The sequence below is a fragment of the Poecilia latipinna genome, unplaced genomic scaffold (genome assembly GCF_001443285.1).
Source record: "Poecilia latipinna isolate Pla-1442-1.1 unplaced genomic scaffold, P_latipinna-1.0 Scaffold187, whole genome shotgun sequence".
Classification (NCBI taxonomy): Eukaryota; Metazoa; Chordata; class Actinopteri; order Cyprinodontiformes; family Poeciliidae; genus Poecilia; species Poecilia latipinna.
In genome coordinates this window covers 164,295-182,995 of record NW_015112803.1, presented here as the reverse complement: position 1 = coordinate 182,995, position 18,701 = coordinate 164,295, and the positions used below count along the sequence as shown (strand labels likewise).

At 38.8% G+C, this 18,701-nt stretch overlaps 1 protein-coding gene across 9 annotated transcripts in view; it reads left to right on the top strand.

Moving 5' to 3' along the window:
• ltbp3 (latent transforming growth factor beta binding protein 3) overlaps positions 1–18,701 on the top strand; it is a 48,179-nt gene that overhangs the window by 25,889 nt on the left and 3,589 nt on the right. For 5 of the 9 annotated variants that reach the window (XM_015030595.1, XM_015030604.1, XM_015030602.1 and 2 more), the window contains exons 3-25: positions 664–827; positions 903–1,008; positions 4,551–4,637; positions 4,735–4,851; positions 5,603–5,773; positions 6,285–6,374; positions 7,315–7,328; positions 7,405–7,471; positions 7,695–7,766; positions 8,802–8,930; positions 9,763–9,894; positions 9,988–10,116; positions 10,233–10,352; positions 10,820–10,942; positions 11,066–11,188; positions 11,912–12,031; positions 12,240–12,368; positions 12,512–12,682; positions 12,782–12,862; positions 13,499–13,627; positions 13,720–13,857; positions 13,949–14,089; positions 18,210–18,338. In XM_015030595.1, coding sequence (XP_014886081.1) covers positions 664–827; positions 903–1,008; positions 4,551–4,637; positions 4,735–4,851; positions 5,603–5,773; positions 6,285–6,374; positions 7,315–7,328; positions 7,405–7,471; positions 7,695–7,766; positions 8,802–8,930; positions 9,763–9,894; positions 9,988–10,116; positions 10,233–10,352; positions 10,820–10,942; positions 11,066–11,188; positions 11,912–12,031; positions 12,240–12,368; positions 12,512–12,682; positions 12,782–12,862; positions 13,499–13,627; positions 13,720–13,857; positions 13,949–14,089; positions 18,210–18,338 — 2,682 coding nt within the window. The remainder of the gene's footprint in view (positions 1–663; positions 828–902; positions 1,009–4,550; positions 4,638–4,734; positions 4,852–5,602; positions 5,774–6,284; positions 6,375–7,314; positions 7,329–7,404; positions 7,472–7,694; positions 7,767–8,801; positions 8,931–9,762; positions 9,895–9,987; positions 10,117–10,232; positions 10,353–10,819; positions 10,943–11,065; positions 11,189–11,911; positions 12,032–12,239; positions 12,369–12,511; positions 12,683–12,781; positions 12,863–13,498; positions 13,628–13,719; positions 13,858–13,948; positions 14,090–18,209; positions 18,339–18,701) is intronic. The other 4 variants (XM_015030596.1, XM_015030597.1, XM_015030601.1 and 1 more) reach the window with 4 other exon arrangements.

Genomic DNA, 18,701 nt, shown 5'->3' with positions numbered 1-18,701 from the left:
TAAAGTTGAAAAGAAATGTGAAAATATCAATTGATACTTATGTGTTATTGGAAGATTAATGCTTGAATACCGACATAAAGTCTTAAAAAATTCAAACATTTAAAAAAACTAAAATAAATAAGCAATGCTTAGCCTGGTGAAGACACAAGTAAAGCCTGGTGCCCCACCAGGCTTATAATACCCTGGAGTGTATCAATTAAATGTTACAAACTTGGATTTCTGTAAATTGAATAATAAACATTGATAAGGGTAATTACATATGAATTGTACTTTTTACAGGTTAATGTTTGAGTAAAATAAATGCTCTTTTATTCTGTGAACTGGCAACATGTTGCCAAAATTTCAAGCAAAAATTTGGTATTTATTCGCAGAAAATGAGAAATGGTGATGCAGCGCTTTCAGACCTCAAATAATACAAAGAAAACAAGTTCATATTCATTTAGAAACAACAATGCTAATGTTTTAACTCCATTCAGAAATCAGTATTTGGTGGGATAACCAAGAGTTTTTCGATGGGGTTCAGTGCAGTGGACTCTATTCTTTTCCAGAGTTGCATATGAAATACGTTTGTGGTTGCGACTTAACAAAAGGTGAAGAATTATAAGAAATGCTTTTTGCTGTTGTCTCATTTTCACCCGGTCTGTTCCTTTTCTCTGTTTTCAGTGCAGATTAACGTTCGTGTTCACCACACACCGGACACCTCGGTCATCATTCAGCCTCATGACCAATCGGACTCCAAACCTCCTCACAAAATAGCAATGCGGCCCTTCCCACCGAGACACAAACCGAAAGGCCGCTGCTTTCAGGAGACGACGCCCAAACAGGCCGTGTGTATAAAACCTCATCACCAGTGTAGAATATTACACGTCACGCCCGCTGATGAGGCTTCTGAATCGTTTCAGTGCAACAGCACGCCGCTTCCCGTTCTGACCAATCAGGAGGATTGCTGTGGCAGTGTGGGAAACTCATGGGGACAGAACAAGTGCTACCAGTGCCCCAAATTACCAAGTGAGTAACGCTGGCCATAAAATACATTTTATTGTTCCCATTCCGGCTATTCAAATGTCATAAACTCCTATTTTTAATTTTAATACTGTACTTAAGCTCAGATCTAACAGTTTTTAATAAGATATTCCAGCAAAATCAGAAACTGTGGAAAATGTTCCTCAGATATAAAATAATGATTCATTGGGCCACATTGTTTTTCATTAAAAAAACCTACATGCTTCACATGCTGCTGAGCAAACAGTAAAGTGACTATATGTAGTTCACACTAAGACCAAAATGGTGTTGAGGACATTTATATATATAAAAGAAACTGAATTTATTTAGGGATTGCTAGAGCTTCAATTTGCAAAAAACTGAGACATGATGAGTCAAATATTTTAAGCTTTCATAACAGAGTGACTCCTGACAGAAGTGGTGCAACAGAATTAGGTTTGCATGCTAATTTGCTAGCCCACATTTGCAGCTCTGCCTCCAAAATAGACAACTGTCCGTTTTTAATACTGATTTTCCCCCATTCCTGCAGCTTTCTAGTTGACCTCTGGTCTTGAGTTGTTCCTTCAATCTTTCTATTTATTTCATAGTTGCGGTGGTGTTCACAGGCTTCAGGCTTCCTTCCTTTTCCTCCAAATGTAACAAAAGCTATTCTGGCCCAACAGTAACATTTTTGCTTCAATTAAAGATCTCATCCATTTGTGCATTTGCAGAGCGGTTTCTGACTTCTTCGCCACTGAGCGGCCCTTCAGGCCGTGTTAGTACAGCTCCACTCAGGATAATAGCCGCATCTTACCAGCTTCAGCCAACATCTGCACAAGATCTTTTTTGTGTTTTAGGCTTTGATTCACACATTTCACACCAAAACCTTCTTTGTTTTGCAGACATGATGCTCCTTTGTTTGAGGTGTTGCCTTGAAATACAGCCACGGGTTTAATTTAACTCGCATGTTCTGAAGTAACTTATCAGCAGCTTTCAAAGCCGTCTGTTTCAAGGATTTTGTCGATTTTGTGTATTTAAAATTCCAAATTTGAATAAGGTGATGAAAATGCTCTTTCAGGTAAGGTACGGTGATTTTATTTACGGAGCACATTTTCTGCAACAAGGCAGTTTAAAGTGCTTTACTTGAATCAGAAGGAAATACAAACAAAACAACAAAACTAAAAGAAAGAAAAACAAGCACAGCAGAAGAGCAGCTACACTTTAAAATGCTCCAGTCGATCTGGGTTGAAACTGTAAAGCTAAATCTTAGTTCTCCTTGTTTGATTCTTGCACTCCACAGTTTATAAATTAACAGGAGTTTCTCTAAGTCTTTCTCTGATATTAAAAGTATAAAAACTAAAACAACGCCTGTCTTATAGTTCAGTTATTTAGCAGTAGAAATATTTTTTTTTATAATCCTACCTGGCCAAAACCAGACGGTGAAAGAAAAGTCTGTTCTTAGACTGTATGTAAATATGTGTTTCCCGCTGTAGACGTAGCATATGGTGTTGAAAACAAAGGGGATGAGAAAAAGTCATGGGAATCACACTCAGACAGGGAGACAGAAACAAATACATTTTGGGGGGGGGAAGGCCTCTACTTCAGCTCATTCCTCTGCGCCTGCTCACTGTCATCACCCTGCTGAGGATTAGATTTCAGGAAAATCTTGGCCTCTCACGTTTTCCACTCCGCCATTATTCCGTCTCTCTCGGTGCTGGCTCAGACAATGCGGGCTTTGATGAAAACCTGACACCGTGAGTCTGGTCGGCGCTGCAGATGACTCTACTCCTGCACACACCGCTGTCACTTTTGTGACTCATGTGCGCATTGTTGAACCCCTCCTCCTTTCTTTTTTCAGTAAAAATAGCCATGACCTGGCCGTCTTTTCCAACGTTTCTTTTTTTCCCCTATTTTTCCACGATGTGCAGTGTTCCCACAGCTCTGTAATAAAACTGCCTCAAATATTTCACTCCCTTATAGAAAAAAAGATTCTCGTTTAGCAATACCAGTAAGAAGAAAAAGCAACTACTATACGAGCTGAAATCTTGATAAACACTTTTTTTTTTAGTCAAAGGCTTGAATAAAACTTACATTTGAAAGGAACAAAATAAAAAACAAAACAAACGGAAAAGATAGTTTACCACATAACAAAGACGTAGTTTTGGAAAATAAGTGACATGATGTCAGAGGATGAATGTGGTAACAGAACGAGCACCCAGTATAGAAACCGCTCAACCACACTCATTTTCTTTCTAAAATAAACCAAGAAGATGCGATCTAGAAGTCACAAAGTTTATTTCCTTTTTCAGAGAGAGGAACAAGACTTTTCTGTTTGCAAAGTCGCTGCTGTTTTTTCACAGAGCCTCTTGAAAACATTCTTGTTTTAACATTTTTTTCATGTAAATTCTAAAGTTTTGCTAATGTGATTTTATACTTTGACTGGGCCATTCTAACATGAAGACTGTCTGATTTGAACCATTCTTTTGGAGCTCTGGCTGTCGGAAGGTGAATTTCTCCCCAAGTTTTATTTCTTTCCTTTTACCGACCCGGACCAACTTCACTCTTCCTGACTGAGACGAGCGTCCCCTCACCATGATGCTGCCGTCACTATTTTTTTCCACCACATACCGTTCTTTGCACACGGACATAAAAACTAGTTTTTCATTGCTATTTTCAGAGTAAAGAGGGATAAAAGCAAATGACTCCTGCTCATTTTTAAAGTTTTATCATGTATGAGTACAAGACAGCTTACGTACTAAGAGTATTTTTCTGCAGGCTGTCTCCGCTGTCATCATACCTGTAGGGGGCGTACTTTTGAAACCGCTTCAACTAAAGGAACTGAAAAGCCAAAAAACAAATTTTCCATTTTCTTTTTCAGACTCTACATTATGCTGCCTTCTAGGTTTGAAAAAGCTGCTGTTGGCATGCAGCTATTTTTGGACACTAATGTCTAAAAAAGCTGCTGCAGCTTTTTTTATTCACCTGGAAGCTCAGACTTCTCTGGGTTTGATGGAAGCTGCTTTTTTTAATAAAAAAAAAAATCTTCTTTTGCATGCCAAAATAATCAAAAGTTGGTTATTGTATAAAATTTAAATATAAAATGAAATCGCACTAACAGGCAGTCCTGATTATGCACAGAGACATTTTCTTTGCAGCACGCTTATTAACTTTGGAGAGCTGTCGCATGCAGAAAGAGCTGTAGAACAAATGAAAGGTATCATATGGCCTCCTAAACTCAGGGACAGAGTTGAATAAGTATTAAGTGTATTAATTTAGTCATGTCAGCCCTCAGTAAGCCAGCAGGCCTCCACAGGCCTCTCATGCAAAACAAAGGAGTTTTGTTACTAATTTAAACATAGACATTGGTTTTGGATTTGTTTGCACCAGTGAAATGTTATACAAGTATCTCCATGTGTGGCAAAGAACGTAGTTGTTGTTTATCTTTAAAGATTTCCATCTAAATGTTTTGTTCATGTGTGAAATCTTAAAACTTTTTTTTTTCACACTCAGGAGTTTAGTAAGATGTAGAAACACCTTTTTTTTGGATCTCCTGTCTCTTCCCCCCTCAGACGCATCAGTCAAACACACCATTGTGGAAGAATACGGCTCTACCTGTCCGCAAGGCTACAAGCGATTTAACAGCACTCACTGTCAAGGTAACGACTCGAAACACGAGCCGTGCCATTTTCCGGATCTCTTGCGGAAATCGGCGTAACCTTTTTAATTTTCGCCTCCCTCCTCCTGACTGTGAAGACATCAACGAGTGCACCCTGCAGGGTGTCTGTCAGAACGGAGATTGCCTGAATACGTTGGGCAGCTTCAAGTGTTCCTGCAAATCTGGCTTCGTTTTGGAGAGAAATCGATGTGTTGGTAAGTAATAACATGATATCTCTTCAAACTACTGATGCTGAATTTCTCTCTGTAAGTTTTTTCTTTCAAATAAAAAAAATGTATTTATAATTATAAATCTTCTGTATTAATGCAAAGTCCTTATTTTTAATCAAAGATATTGAGTTGCTCTTGCTCAAAACTCCTCTCTGATGCTCAAAAAGAGTAGCTTGCTGATAAATATGCTCTGCACACTGAGGCATGTTGCTGAGCATAATGAGATTTGTGAGTAAGTAAAAGTTATTCATATTGCGCCCATCAGACAATGAAATTACAAAGTGCTTCACAAACATGAAAACAACAATAGCAGGATTTAATTTAATGTCTCTTCTGCAAATATCTTCTGTTTAAATCTTACATTTATGCTTTAACATCTTCTGTAGGGATGATGGGTTTTTTTTGTTTTTTTGTTTTTTGGAGCATTCGTCTTTGCTTTCTCTTGGTAACATCTCAATACCATGTGGCTTCAGTGTCACTGCTCTCTTTGTGCTAACAGTTCCTACCAGACTATCAAAGAGAGCAAAGGTGAGACTTCTGGTTTTGCGCACAAACAACATGAAAGTTGACTGTGAGAAACGAGATTCGAACAGGAACAACAAATATTTCTGCAAGAGACATTAAATCTGACTTCAAGGAATGAGCGGAGCATATTTGTAAGCAACGAAGAAGCAGAGTTTTGTGGGGAGAGATTGAAATAAACAATATTGCTCCCTTATCGCTGTTTTAACCGAAGCACGTCGTGTGTCAGAGTCTCCGCCGGAGCAGGCGCAGTGCTTCCTGTTGGCGTCCGACGCCAGGGGCTGTGAGCACCCGCTGGTGAACCAGATCACCCAGGAGATGTGCTGCTGCACGGTGGGCAAAGCCTGGGGCCACAAATGTGAGAGATGTCCTCAGGTGGGCACAGGTGAGTCAGTCGCCGTAGCGATAATGTTCACTGAACAGTTTCAGCTCATCCAGGGACGAAGCTCAATTCCCTCCGCGTTTCATGACTCCCGTTGCTTGGTACATTGTTGAAGAATGATTATTATTTTTTTTCCTGAGTTTTAAATAATTGATTGCATTTTTCTTTTTTTTTCTTTTTTACTTTAGCTTAAAATGTTATTACCGGTTGTTTTACATCTCATTGAAAGAAATATTGTATTTCTCTGTTGGAAAAACAAAAATTGTATTTATTGCATGCATGCATTTTTTTTTAACTAAATGCACAATTCTTTTCAAAAGTTAATGTTTAATTTTTTTAAACAAGATGAGTCAAACCTTGTCTCACTGCTGCACATCCAAATGTGGTTTCACTGCTTTTATTTTTGTGTAAATCCCAAATAGTAGACTCTTTCTAAACATAAATGTCAAATCAATGTAATTGCATACAACCAAATAACGGTTAAACTTTGTGTCTTTCCTCATGCTGTATTTAGTGGCCTTCAATAAGATTTGCCCTGCTGGGAAAGGATACTATCTCCAAAGCATAACAGAAACCGTGGCCTTGCCTCCCATCATCTTCCATCGTGAGTGTTTGAATTTACATCGGTTCTCCTGGAGCTCGTCAGAAGTTTTCATACCGTCACGGGAAGGAGTTTTAGGCTGATGTTGCTCTTTGGGATTTATTTGAACCGTTCTGTTTCTTGGGTGGAATAATTTAGTGTCAAACACAAATTGCATGTGCGAGTTTAAATGTTTGATGGTCATAATGACACAAGTCGGTTCAAATATGTACGTACTTTGTTTTTGAAGCCATCAACTAGCTTCTGCTGGGCATTCAGCCACTTTTCTAAGTAGAATTGGTAGAGCTTATTTAAATTGGTTCCTTTTTCTGACGTGGAAGTCAATTTCTAATTTTAAGACGCATAAATTCAGAGAGGTGAAGATAAAAACTTTCCAAAAGGTTGATTTTAGTTTGGTTTATCAATAAAAAAAAAAGAGTTGTTCTGATGTGTTCTTGGAATCGCTGACCAGTTTTAACACGTAACTGTATCAAAGTTTCACCAGTGTGTTTCACAGGAAAGCAAATTTCAAATATCTGTCCAATGAGACTCTGCCAACCTAGAAGGAAGTTTTCGTTTTATAATCTTTAAACAAGACGGTGATCCTAAACAGACATGAAAAGTGCTCTCAGAACGGATACAACAAGTTGTGGCCTTACCGTATCGAAAACTTAAAATAAGCTCTACACCTTCTAGAAAGAAGTGTGGTTAAATATCCAGCTAAATTATTGCCAGCAACATTACAGACATTAAATGTGTGTGTGTTGCATCATCATCCCATCCTAAAAGAAGAACAAAAGTGTAATTAAAAGGCCAGTGTCAACATTATGTTCCTACCCATGACGGACGTATGTAAAGTTCTGACCAGCACCGTTCATATGTCCGACATCTCTGCTTTGTAAGCCTTTAATCCTGTTATTAGAGGTTCATCGTTTTAACCTCTTTCTACCGCTTTTCCTTTCAGCACCACTTGTGACGGTAAGATTTTGTTTCTATTTGTAGATGTAGCTTTTTCTTTTGCTGTCATGAAATATTTCCCCCCTCCTGTGATCAGGAGAAGCCCCCGGAGCCGACCACGGCGCAGCAGACTTCTGTCAGCACCACCCGACCGCGAGTGCCTGGTAAGCGCTCCCCCCTTTCGCAAAGAAAGTTAGACGTGCTGCAAGTAACGTTTGAACGTCTCGAGTTACTAAATGTACCGTAAGCTGCCACATTGAGGGGAATGTTTCTTTCTTGCTGCTAACTGACAGAAGATTGCAAAGAAATGTTGCCTCTGTGGAGTACAAAGACCAAAGATCAACATGTCATGGTTGCTGGTTCATTTCTCCTCTGTTGGATCCACAGTTGTTAAACCCACTCCTCCGCCAATCGTCCGAATCCCCCCAGGCAATGACCCCTTCGAAATAGACCCTAAAGGTAAACGTGAGTTTAACACCAGTCCAGCACAAGAGTTGCTTCTTATTTATTTATTCTCTTCTCAACACGAGCTGGTTCATGTTTCACTCGCCTGAAAACTGGGAAATCCAGCGCTCCGCAAACGCACCCAGAGTGAGAGGCGGTAACCATGGCGAGCTTCGCCTCCGTCTCTCACAGATGACATGTTGACTTCCTGCTTGCAGAAAATACCATTAATGATAACTCTTGTGTTTTTTTTATAGTTTTTTTTTTACCTCACATTTCCAAAACCGTCGTTTAACATGAAGCTAATTTTCCTGCATGTCTTTTGTAGTTAGCTGATGCTTTTGGTCGCTGTGCATGTTATGTGACATCAAACACGAAGCATGAACCAGCCTGACGGCTTCGTTCACACACATTGTGTGTTAGGAAAGCTGCCACAACTACAGTTTTCCTTTTTGCTAAACATTTCAAGTAAGATAAACAAATGCCAAATCTGATCACTCCAATCTGATCCAATTTGTGTGATTACCTTTCATTCATACTGACATTTTCAGTGGTGCCTCTTAATTGCAGTTATGTGAAAGTGAAAATATCAATAAGATATAATTATACCTCTTGAACTTTTCCACTTTTTGTCCTGTCACAGCTACAAACATCAATGTAATTATTGGTTGTTGTTTTTTAAGTGCATCATTGTGAAGCAGGAAAATTGTTTTTCTATTTTTTATATAAGCTTTTCATTCGATGGCAATCTGTGTTGGATTATTGTACTATTTCTAGGAGACAGAACTTCCAGGTGGTGTTCATAGTTTTTTAGACATCACACTTCTTTTTGCCTTGCAGTTTTTTCTGTTCCTAATGTCACTACAACATATTGCCATAGACATAGAGAGGAGTAAAAATATGTACAACTCCTAAAAAAACTGAAAGAGAACCGTTGATAAGAGTGATGGCAAAGTATAATTCTCGTTTCAATGTTTTTGCATTGCTCTGTATACACACACATAGATGTATTGAATTAACACCAGTGGTCTCTTTTCTCTACCCTTGAAGCGGAGACAGATAAGTGCGGCCTGAGCAGAGGCATTTGTGGTCATGGGAAGTGCGAGAACAGCCCGAACGGCCACATCTGTCACTGTTTCCCCGGCTACCGTCTCAACCTGCAGAGGAACATCTGTGAGGGTAAGAGACGCCGGGAGAGAAAAACCAAGCAAAATTTAACTTATTTTCTCTTGCTGCTCCTGACAAAAGAGGGAAAATGTTGGGTTGCTGAAAAATTACATTTTGGACAAAAAGTGAATTTTCTCTCAAATCTTCTTACTAAACAACAACAGTGAATATTTTGACATTAAATTGGTTCTAGGATCACGATTTTAGACCAGGTTTTATTATATTAAATAAATATACAAACACTCACCGTACCTTGTGCAATAAATATTTTAAGTAAGTGGTCTGCAGGTAGCAATTTAGCATATTATATTGCTTGAAAATCACCCATAATTTTGTGTTTATTTATTTGAGAATCAAGGAATTTAGAGCTAGAAATATGTTTAACTTAACCACCTGTTAGTAAATGTCATTAAACTTACTTAATACCTGAGCACAAGCAGAGACATGCAGACATGACTTTCACTACTTTAACTTTATTCCAGGTTAATGAGTTTTCCTGTGGAGACTTGCTTACTATTTTTTTTATTTGTGGTTTTATTTAAATCTTTTAGGAATTAGATTGTGAATGAAAGACAGATCTCCACGGAGGCCAGGCAGGTACCTGCAAGTCTGTGCAGACCTCACGTAACCTTTGCATTTTCATTATCGGTGCCCTAATTCCTCTGCTGAGCTGTGGGCACAATCTTTGAAAAGAGCAGAGATGCGCTGCTTATCACACGCTCCAATCCAGACAAAATGTGCTCTGAGATTGCAGTTTCCCACTAATTGTTTTGAATATTCAGCACCACTTTTATTAACTTCTTGATTGCGTTTCACACCGACTTCGCGTTCTCTCCTTTCCCAGACGATAATGAATGTGACGCGGAGCCGTGTGGCCACGGCAGAGGCCGTTGCGTCAACACAGAGGGAGCGTACAAGTGCCAGTGTCGCCCGGGTTATAAGCACATGGTGCAGCACGGGCGACTGAAGTGCATAGGTAAAATAATCCAGAGCGGCTCTGAGTTTTGTTTTTTGTTTTTCTCCTCTGCATGCTGTCAGATCTGACTGTGACGTTTGTGTTGTTCTACAGATGTAAACGAATGCCACAAACCAGATATCTGCGGCGTCGGAGGCCTCTGTGTCAACCTGCCTGGCTCCTATAAATGCGAGTGTCAAATCGGCTTCAGAAGCAAGTCCCACCGTTATCCGGCCTGTGAAGGTGCAAACACAGTTTCACTTTGACATTATGGACGGCGATGTATATCATCTAACAATCTGGGTAATAATCCCTCTGTTCATCCTGAAATAAGAAGCATAAATCTGGTCTTTTTCCAGACATAAACGAGTGTTTGAGTCCGGATGCTTGTCTGAACGAGCAGTGTGAAAACACACCGGGCTCGTATGAGTGCGTGCCGTGTCTACCCGGCTATGAGGCCCATGCTGGCACATGCTATGGTGAGTGTTTATTTTTATTTAAAATGTCACATGATACTTAGAATAGATGCAGTTACCAGGGTAAGGAGACAGAGGCAATGTGGATAAACAATGCAAAAGCTCAAAATCTTACCAAGTTTTTCTGGTCTGGTTTCTTGAAATAAAACAAAACAATTTTTTTTTAGCAAGATAGAAGAGCTTATTTTTAGTCAATAATTTCTTAATATTGTTAAAAAGTGCTAGTTACTGTTACATTGTCATCAATATAAAGGAATTTCTGACTTTAAACAAGTTCCTATATTTTGCTGAAAAGTTACTAATAAGTTATTTTTGTCTTAGTTCAAGTACACCAAGATTTTTGCGCTAGATACCAGAAAGATTTTGTGTTTTTGCAGTGGAAATTATAAGGATTTCTGTTCTTAAGGTATATTGCTGCTGTAGTGATAAAAAGGAATCAGTTAAAATCCCATGTTTGACCTTTTCTTCAGACATTAATGAGTGTCAGAAGCCTGGCATCTGTCCCAACGGGCGCTGCGAGAACCTCCCTGGTACTTACCGATGCCTCTGCAACGAGGGCTTCCTTCACTCTGCACACAGCAAAAGCTGCAGTGGTAAGAAGTAGAAAATCTGACTTTTGCAAAGAATTAGTTTTTTTTTTTTTTTTTTAAATGAGAAAATACATTCTTCTGGTTTAAACCATTTCATTTACAAATGAAAAAAAATCTTTTCTGCAGACATTGACGAGTGTGCGGACGTTCGACTGTGTGCTTACGGCCGCTGCATCAACACAGAAGGCTCCTTCAAGTGCCAGTGCTACCCAGGCTACCAGCGCACACAGGAGGGCAGCCACTGCGAAGGTGCAGATTACACCAAAATAACTTTGGTTTGGTTTTATTCACATTAACTAGGCAAGGTGACATCTTCAAGCACAATTCAGGTTATTGTGGTGTCTGCACAAGATTTTTGGTAAAATATATACCACAATTAATTGTTTTTGTCTATAGCAAGAAGTAAACAATTTATGAAGCCTAATGTAATATTAGTAATGTTGCACAATATATTGCTGTAGCATAAAGGACTTCCAGGATCACTTCCAGCAACAGAAAGAGCTTGTTTTCCTCTTAAACTCAGGGAATATTGCATTGATGGTAATGATAACATTTATTTGCTTTTGTTTTGGTTTTCATTCAAAGATATAAAAATAACATCAACTGACTTTATTTTATGCATATTTTATGTTGAATGTTGCACCTTCTTGTTGTTCTGCTGTAATTTCAGTAAATATAACTAGAAGACATCATAAGCTGATGCACTTCTTGTGTACTTATTAGATGAAATAAGTCATTTTTTGTATGCACATTACTATGTTTTACATCTAAACAAAATTATGCTTGAAATTTGGCATTTGCATACTAGGAAACTAATATTTCTAAATGTGTACATAAAGTGTACAATTTCACGTATTTTAGTGTTTTCTCTCTGAGATAAAAAAGAAGTTGAGATCCAGTTGCTGAAAAGGTTTCAGAGACATGAACTGGTGTGGAAATTTGAATAAAAATGTTCCTCTGCTGTCTTCTCAGACATTAATGAGTGTGAGAGGCCGTCGAGCTGCCTGAGGGGCCGCTGCATCAACAGCATGGGCTCGTACCACTGCGAGTGCCAGAAGGGCTACAAACTGGTTGGAGGCAGGGAATGCCAAGGTCTGTATCTCCTTCTGAAAGGATGTAAACATTTTGATTTTTTTTTTTTTTTTTTTTGTATCCGTTTTCCTTTATTTATCACAAATCGTTTTGAATTTTAGAGATTTTTATTTTTGTGCTTCGTCTCCGGGATTTTCTAGAGCACATTTTGCGACGGTTAGGACTGAAATTCAAATAATCAGTACAACCTTTGTGATTTCCCTTTCAGACATAGACGAATGTGCTGCAGACAGGAACCTCTGCCAACCCTACGGCTCATGTGAGAACAGACTGGGCTCCTACATGTGTGTCTGCAATCACGGCTATGCCCTCTCAGAGGACAGACACAGCTGCGAAGGTACGTCGTCTGTCATTCTAGATGAACCACATTCATCTAGTGAACAGAACACTGAAACCTTCTAAATCCCAAAAGACTTTTTAGCATCATTTTTACAGATATCTAATAATTATTCGCTTCAAACTTTGCATTTCTACTTGCAGCGGTTCGAATCGTGACGGATGAGAAGAAGGAGTGTTACCTGAACCTCGACGACACGGTGTTCTGCGACAGCGTCCTGGCCATCAACGTCACCAAGCAGGAGTGCTGCTGCTCCATCGGTGTGGGATGGGGAGATCACTGTGAGATCCACCCCTGCCCCGTCTCCCACTCAGGTACCACAGAGGACGTAAATAGCAGAACCACTGTTTACGTTCATAATTCTGTTCAAAGTTTTGCTTTTAAAACTCTTTTTTTTTTTCCCTCCAATGCAGCAGAGTTCCACTTCCTCTGTCCACACGGACAAGGTTTCTACGGTGAACAAAGACTCCAGTACAGCCTGCCCGCCTACCACGGTGTGTTCATTTAAGTTATAATACTATATAATATGCAAACGTCACTAACCGTGCAAATTTAAAGCAACAATTCAGTTTGTGTTTAACATAAAGAATGGAAAAAGATCTAAGAACAGTGCAGAAAATACATTTTTAGCACTTGTAGCCTTAGCTGCAAACTGTTAGCAAGGTTAGCATTACTGAAAGAAAGTCATTTCTTTTCTTCTTTTCTGTCGTCATTTCCGAATACAGCATGTTCCATGACAGATGGTGAATGTTTACAGGATAAAGCAGACACTTTGTTGTTGAACTCTGTGCATCCTTCCTTTTGTCAGCTGAAAGTATTGCTCTCTCTCGCTCTTTCACAGAAGGAATTGGCTACATGCAGGACTCAACATGTAGAAAATATATATATTTTTAAAAGATTCTTACATCTATGTAGTTCTTTTAACTTTTGATTGTTTTTTTTTTTTTACTTGTTCAAATAACTTTAATCAGTATGTAGTGGTCAACAAAAGAGAAAAAGATTCATTTATTGAGCTTACAACCAGGCGATTCTAGCTAATTTAAGCTAATTCAGCATCTGAAGGGGGGTTTTATAACTGCGAAGAGATCAAACCTTCTGCAGAATAACAATATTTAGTTTTTTGTCTGCAGATATTGATGAGTGTACTCTGTTTGCTGAGGAAATCTGCAAAAGAGGCCGTTGTGAAAACACACTGCGAGGTTATGAGTGCTACTGTCAACAAGGCTTTTATTATGACAGCAACCTTCTTGAGTGCATTGGTATGTAGTATCATGAAATTGTGAATAATTTCTGCATGTAGGACTTTCCAGACCCTTTAGTTCTTGTTTCATGTCTTCATATTTGCTCTCAGATGTCAATGAATGCCACGACGAGTCTCTCTGCACCAACGGTCGGTGTGTCAATACTGACGGGGGCTTTTATTGCATCTGTGACCGGCCCTGGATCCCCGACTCCAGCAGGAAAAAGTGTGTGATGCCAACAGTTGCTGGTGAGTTAAAGTATCTCCCTTTCCATGGCTGAAACCACCTTTTTCCTAGCTTCTTCTTTGATAACCTTGAACTCTTAACTTTGTTGTGCAGATGTCAATGAGTGTGACAACCCAGGAAACTGTAAGAATGGCTTATGTGTGAACACAGTGGGTTCTTACTACTGCATTTGCTCTCCGCCCTGGACGCTGGCTGTGGACCGAAACAGCTGCGTGACTCTCGAGGAGCAGGCTGGTGAGTTCTCATTTGTCTGTCTTTGAAATCACTGATATTTCCATCCAAAACACCCAATTGGAGAAGTGTGTTTCAGCAAATACGCACTATGGTATAGAATTATTAGTAACTAAAGAGAAGTAGCAGCAGACATGCACCCACTAAATTTTCATTACTAATTTCTAATCTCCAGTTTTATTAAAGCTCTGACTTGGCTGCAGAAACTGATTTTATTCATATTCATTCATACGGCACCCATTGTTTTCTCAAGGCATTTATTCCACCAAGTATTCAGATTGTTTGGGAGCAATAATGTATAAAACAACAGCATTTAAGTTATTATTTCCTTCCAGTCATGATGCAGGACTTCACAGATATTTTTTAGAATATTTCTGTTGTCTTTAGCGTTCTTTGAAGAATAATTTTCCGTCCACCCTGCAGTGGGTGAACTGAACTGTTAGCATTAGCATAGAAGCAGTCTCCATGTTTATAGTTGACAGGATGTAGATAGTTTCTCTAGCTGCTTTGAAAGGACTAAAATACATTTAAATGCAGCATTTTTCATGACAGGTAGAGGTTAAAAGCTCGGCAGGAATAAAGCTGAGCAACCTTAAAGTACTTTGTTCAGACTTTGCTCTCTCTCTCTCTCACGGAAATAAACCTCAGATTTATCTTGGATAAAATCTTTTGCACATCTGCCTAGTCTTACTTCTTCTTTAGACATTACTGGCATGAAGAAGCTAACTGAGTCTTCCTGACTCAGAACTGAGTCGAAAAAATGTGAGACATTTGTGTTTTCAGCAAGATCATCCCAGTCTTTGGCCAGTTTCTCGTTGTGTCTCAAAGTTGAACTTGCAGCACAAAATGTTTGTTTTTCTCAGCAGTGTTTTTGCTTTATGTGGAAAGAATGGGTTTCCTGTCAAAGTGGTCCTATTTAGAGAATTTACTGTCAATGTCTGGCTCAGTATCTTAGCCTGCATCATGCTGTGTGTTTGACCAATGGAAAAGTTAACTCTCAAACTTTTCCACTCAAACTTTTGCACTTTGGTCGCCAAGAAAGATTATTTCTATTTTAATATAAAAAGTTTGTTGAGTCTCCCTCCTGTCCAGTCACCTCTATGGCATTTTGCACTTGTTACTTACATTTTTTATTCCATCTTTCATTACATTACATACTTTGTTTCAATTTGTACCCGCCTTGACCTCAGATGATTTAAAGACATTTTTTGTAATCTATTTATTGTCTTTTGCAGAGAAATTGTAGGTATATGACCCCAATACATCTACTAACAAGAAGTTTACTCACGTCTCGTAGATAGATTTGGATAGCCTTAATTATGTGGCTTTCCTCTGGTTTTTGATCTACATATTAAAATTGGCAACCAGAATTTTAAAGCTTAGACAGATTTCTGAATGAAATTAATAAGGGAAGCTAAACCAGTTTTCAGTAAATCATAATTAAGCAGATAAAGAAGAACATTTTAAATGCTATTTTAAAAAGTCCCAAACCCTCAGTGATTTCTAGCATCACAGTTACTATAAATATACATCAGATGCATGGTTTCCTCTAGAAAACTTGCTAAGCCCGGTGCTCGTGGCGATGGCCAGTCATCCAGCTGGCTGCCATGTTTTTGAGTTAAAAAAATGCTTAAAGTTGACAGGAAATTTTGAAAATATCACTTGATAGTTATGTGTTGTTGGAAGATTGAAGGATTAATATCTGAACACCAACTATAAAGTGTTAAAAATAGGCAACAATTTAAAGAAAAAACTAAAATAAATAAACTATGATAAGCCTGGAGGGGGCACAAGAAAAGCCTGGTGGCCCGCCAGGCTTATAATACACTGTGGGAAGGAAAGCCATATGGGAATTAAGGGCAGTTAAAGTCCATCCAGATGCTCAAACATATCATTACTACATGGAAAGTAAATGCATAACATAATGGATCACATATGACAAACATAATGCCCTTCCAAATATTGCGTCCAAATTGTCCTTTGCCATTGCATGCACTGATATTGTGATGATTGCAATCTAAAAATCTGTCCAGCTCTTCTCTAAGTGTACGAATGATGATGATATAAAATATCTGGAACTGAAACTGATAATGAAGTCAGTTGTGACAGGTAAAGCCAATACATTACCTGATGCATATTGCTGAAATGTAGTCAACAATCAGGCCAAAAGCTAACTCTGTCCCCACAATATGCAGCTATGTTCCTGTAAACATGTCTTGGAAGATGCATACATGCTATCAGGTGCAAAAATAGGTTAATAAAATAGAAACATTTGCCCAAATTTGAATGTTTTGAACTTAAAAGCAAATGTCTTCTCAACTGGTGTCTGCTGACCACAGCAGTCTAGAAGTGCTAAATGTATGAGAGTGAATTTGTATCAAAAGTATCCACAACCTCATCAGCAAATTTTTTTGTCAAATGGAGATATGTTAACAGATTTGTGTAAGTGAAGATTTTTTGCATAATATACAAAACAATAGCTAAATAATTTCAAAATCATACATGAAAAGCCTTGTGTTCACGTTTTAGCTCCTAATGATAAAATCCAAATGGTGTCAAAGAGGCATCAACAAACCAAACAATGACTTGAACTTACAGACACAAAACAGGAGAGACAGAATGTAAAAATATAAACAATGTAAATCCAGCTTTGTTTTTCTTTTTCTTAGTCCAATAAATTGAGTGTAAAAGTATTCACAGCCTTGCATTAACAAGAATTTACTCTTCTGTCATTATGAAAACTACCAGCTTCCTCACGTGAGCTTCTGTGGTTTAAAAATAGTAAATAATGTTAAACAGTGAGGGATCTTTTGTTTCTACAAGTCAGCAGACTGATGATAGTCAATAGTGTGCCAATTATTAATAAATAGTACATATCCTCAAGCCATTCATCAGTGAATAAATGAATTAACATGTCTACTGTCGGAGAAACTCTGTTCCTGCACAGACAGAAAGTTCTCCATGTGAACTACTAAAAGTTCACTACTTTTAGTGGTGTCTAATCCTCTGAGTAGTTAGTCTGTAGACAGGTAGGTCAACGTGAAGCGGTTCCATCTAGCAGGTCTGGCTGGGAACGATAACTGGTTTCTGCCTGGATACATTCATTTTGCTTGAGCTAACTTTGTAACTGTTGCAGCCGCAGTATGTAGAAAACCCAAGTGAAGCTTTAGGATGTTTACAGGCCCAGTCTGCAGATGAATGTGCCACAGTCGGGTCATGTGTAATTACCTGAAACCCGATACTGTGACGCACACACAGAGGAGATAAATATGGCTTAGTTATGACAGTCAGATAAAATTGAAGGCCTCAAAGTAACATGGTTTCTTTGACTTCCAGTTTGGGACGATAACTGTAGCGATGCAATAATGTGGGCGGATGTGAGAAAGTATGCTTTGTGAATGTGATGTAGACTCTCTTTCTCTAAATTATTTTTTGTTCACATCACACTTTGTTTCTTCAAACTAGAAGAAAATGTTGTAATAATGATTACAAGGAGGCTTCAACCTCATAAACTTGACCATATGTTTATGCTCATAAACAGAATGCTTTGCCCCCTAGAGATTTTTTATTTTCTTAGCTAAATTTCAGCAGCTTCTTCTGGAACCAAACTCTCATTTTTAACTTCATTGATATCAGTTACCCCTTTTTTCTTCTTCTTCTTTTATTTTAACCACAGGCCAGCTGCAAGATTGTGCAATCTCCCTAAGCAGAATGGTTCACGTAGTAAAAAAAAAAACTAACAGAAACCACATGTGGCTCAAAGACATTATTTACACCACAGTTTTATCTAAACCAGTCGAGTATCACAGCTGTAAAAACTGTTTATGAATCTAATCGGTGATCAACTAATCCACTTTATTTCAACCTGTTTTTTAGTTTTACTGTTGTCCAATCTCTAGACCGAGAGATGCACCTCACACACCGGCCTTAACAATTAGCTTAGGGATAAACGAGCACACGGTTAATGTCTAAAAAAGATTCCCAAATGGAGCATTTACCGCAGGGAAGAATTTGTTCTGCATTTTGTGGTGAGACGAAAGCCTGAGTCGACCACCTGCAGACTAAGCTCTGGCCCAGAAGCAGATGTTCATACTGTAACCAGTGTCTGTGGTGCCCTTTGCAGATGTGAATGAGTGCCAGGACCCCTCGTACTGTAAGAATGGGAGGTGTGAGAACACGCCCGGCTCCTTTCACTGTTTTTGCGACCCTCCCCTCACCTTCAGCGCGGCGCTGAAGCAGTGCGTCTATGACGGTGGGTAGAACTAGCTTGCCTTACCGCTCAGTGTGACACTCTTGTTTTCCATTGCAGTTCCTCCCAAGCCTTGCCCTGTCCAGGCTGTTTTTAGGAAGATGTTTCTAGCTTTGAACTAATATTACTTTCGTGTTGTAAGCATGTTTGGTCTTAGAAAGTGATTAATACACTGCCAAACAGACGCTACATGCACTCATGTCGTGTTATGAGCTTCTAATCATGCATTTAAACTGTCCTGACGACACAACACACATCTGTAATAATGTATCAGTGTTTGATCTTAGCTGAGGTCAGGGTTTTCCAAAAGCTTTATACGTGTTCCGGCTAGTCCAAAACCAGTTTCAATGTGTGTTTGTAATGCTA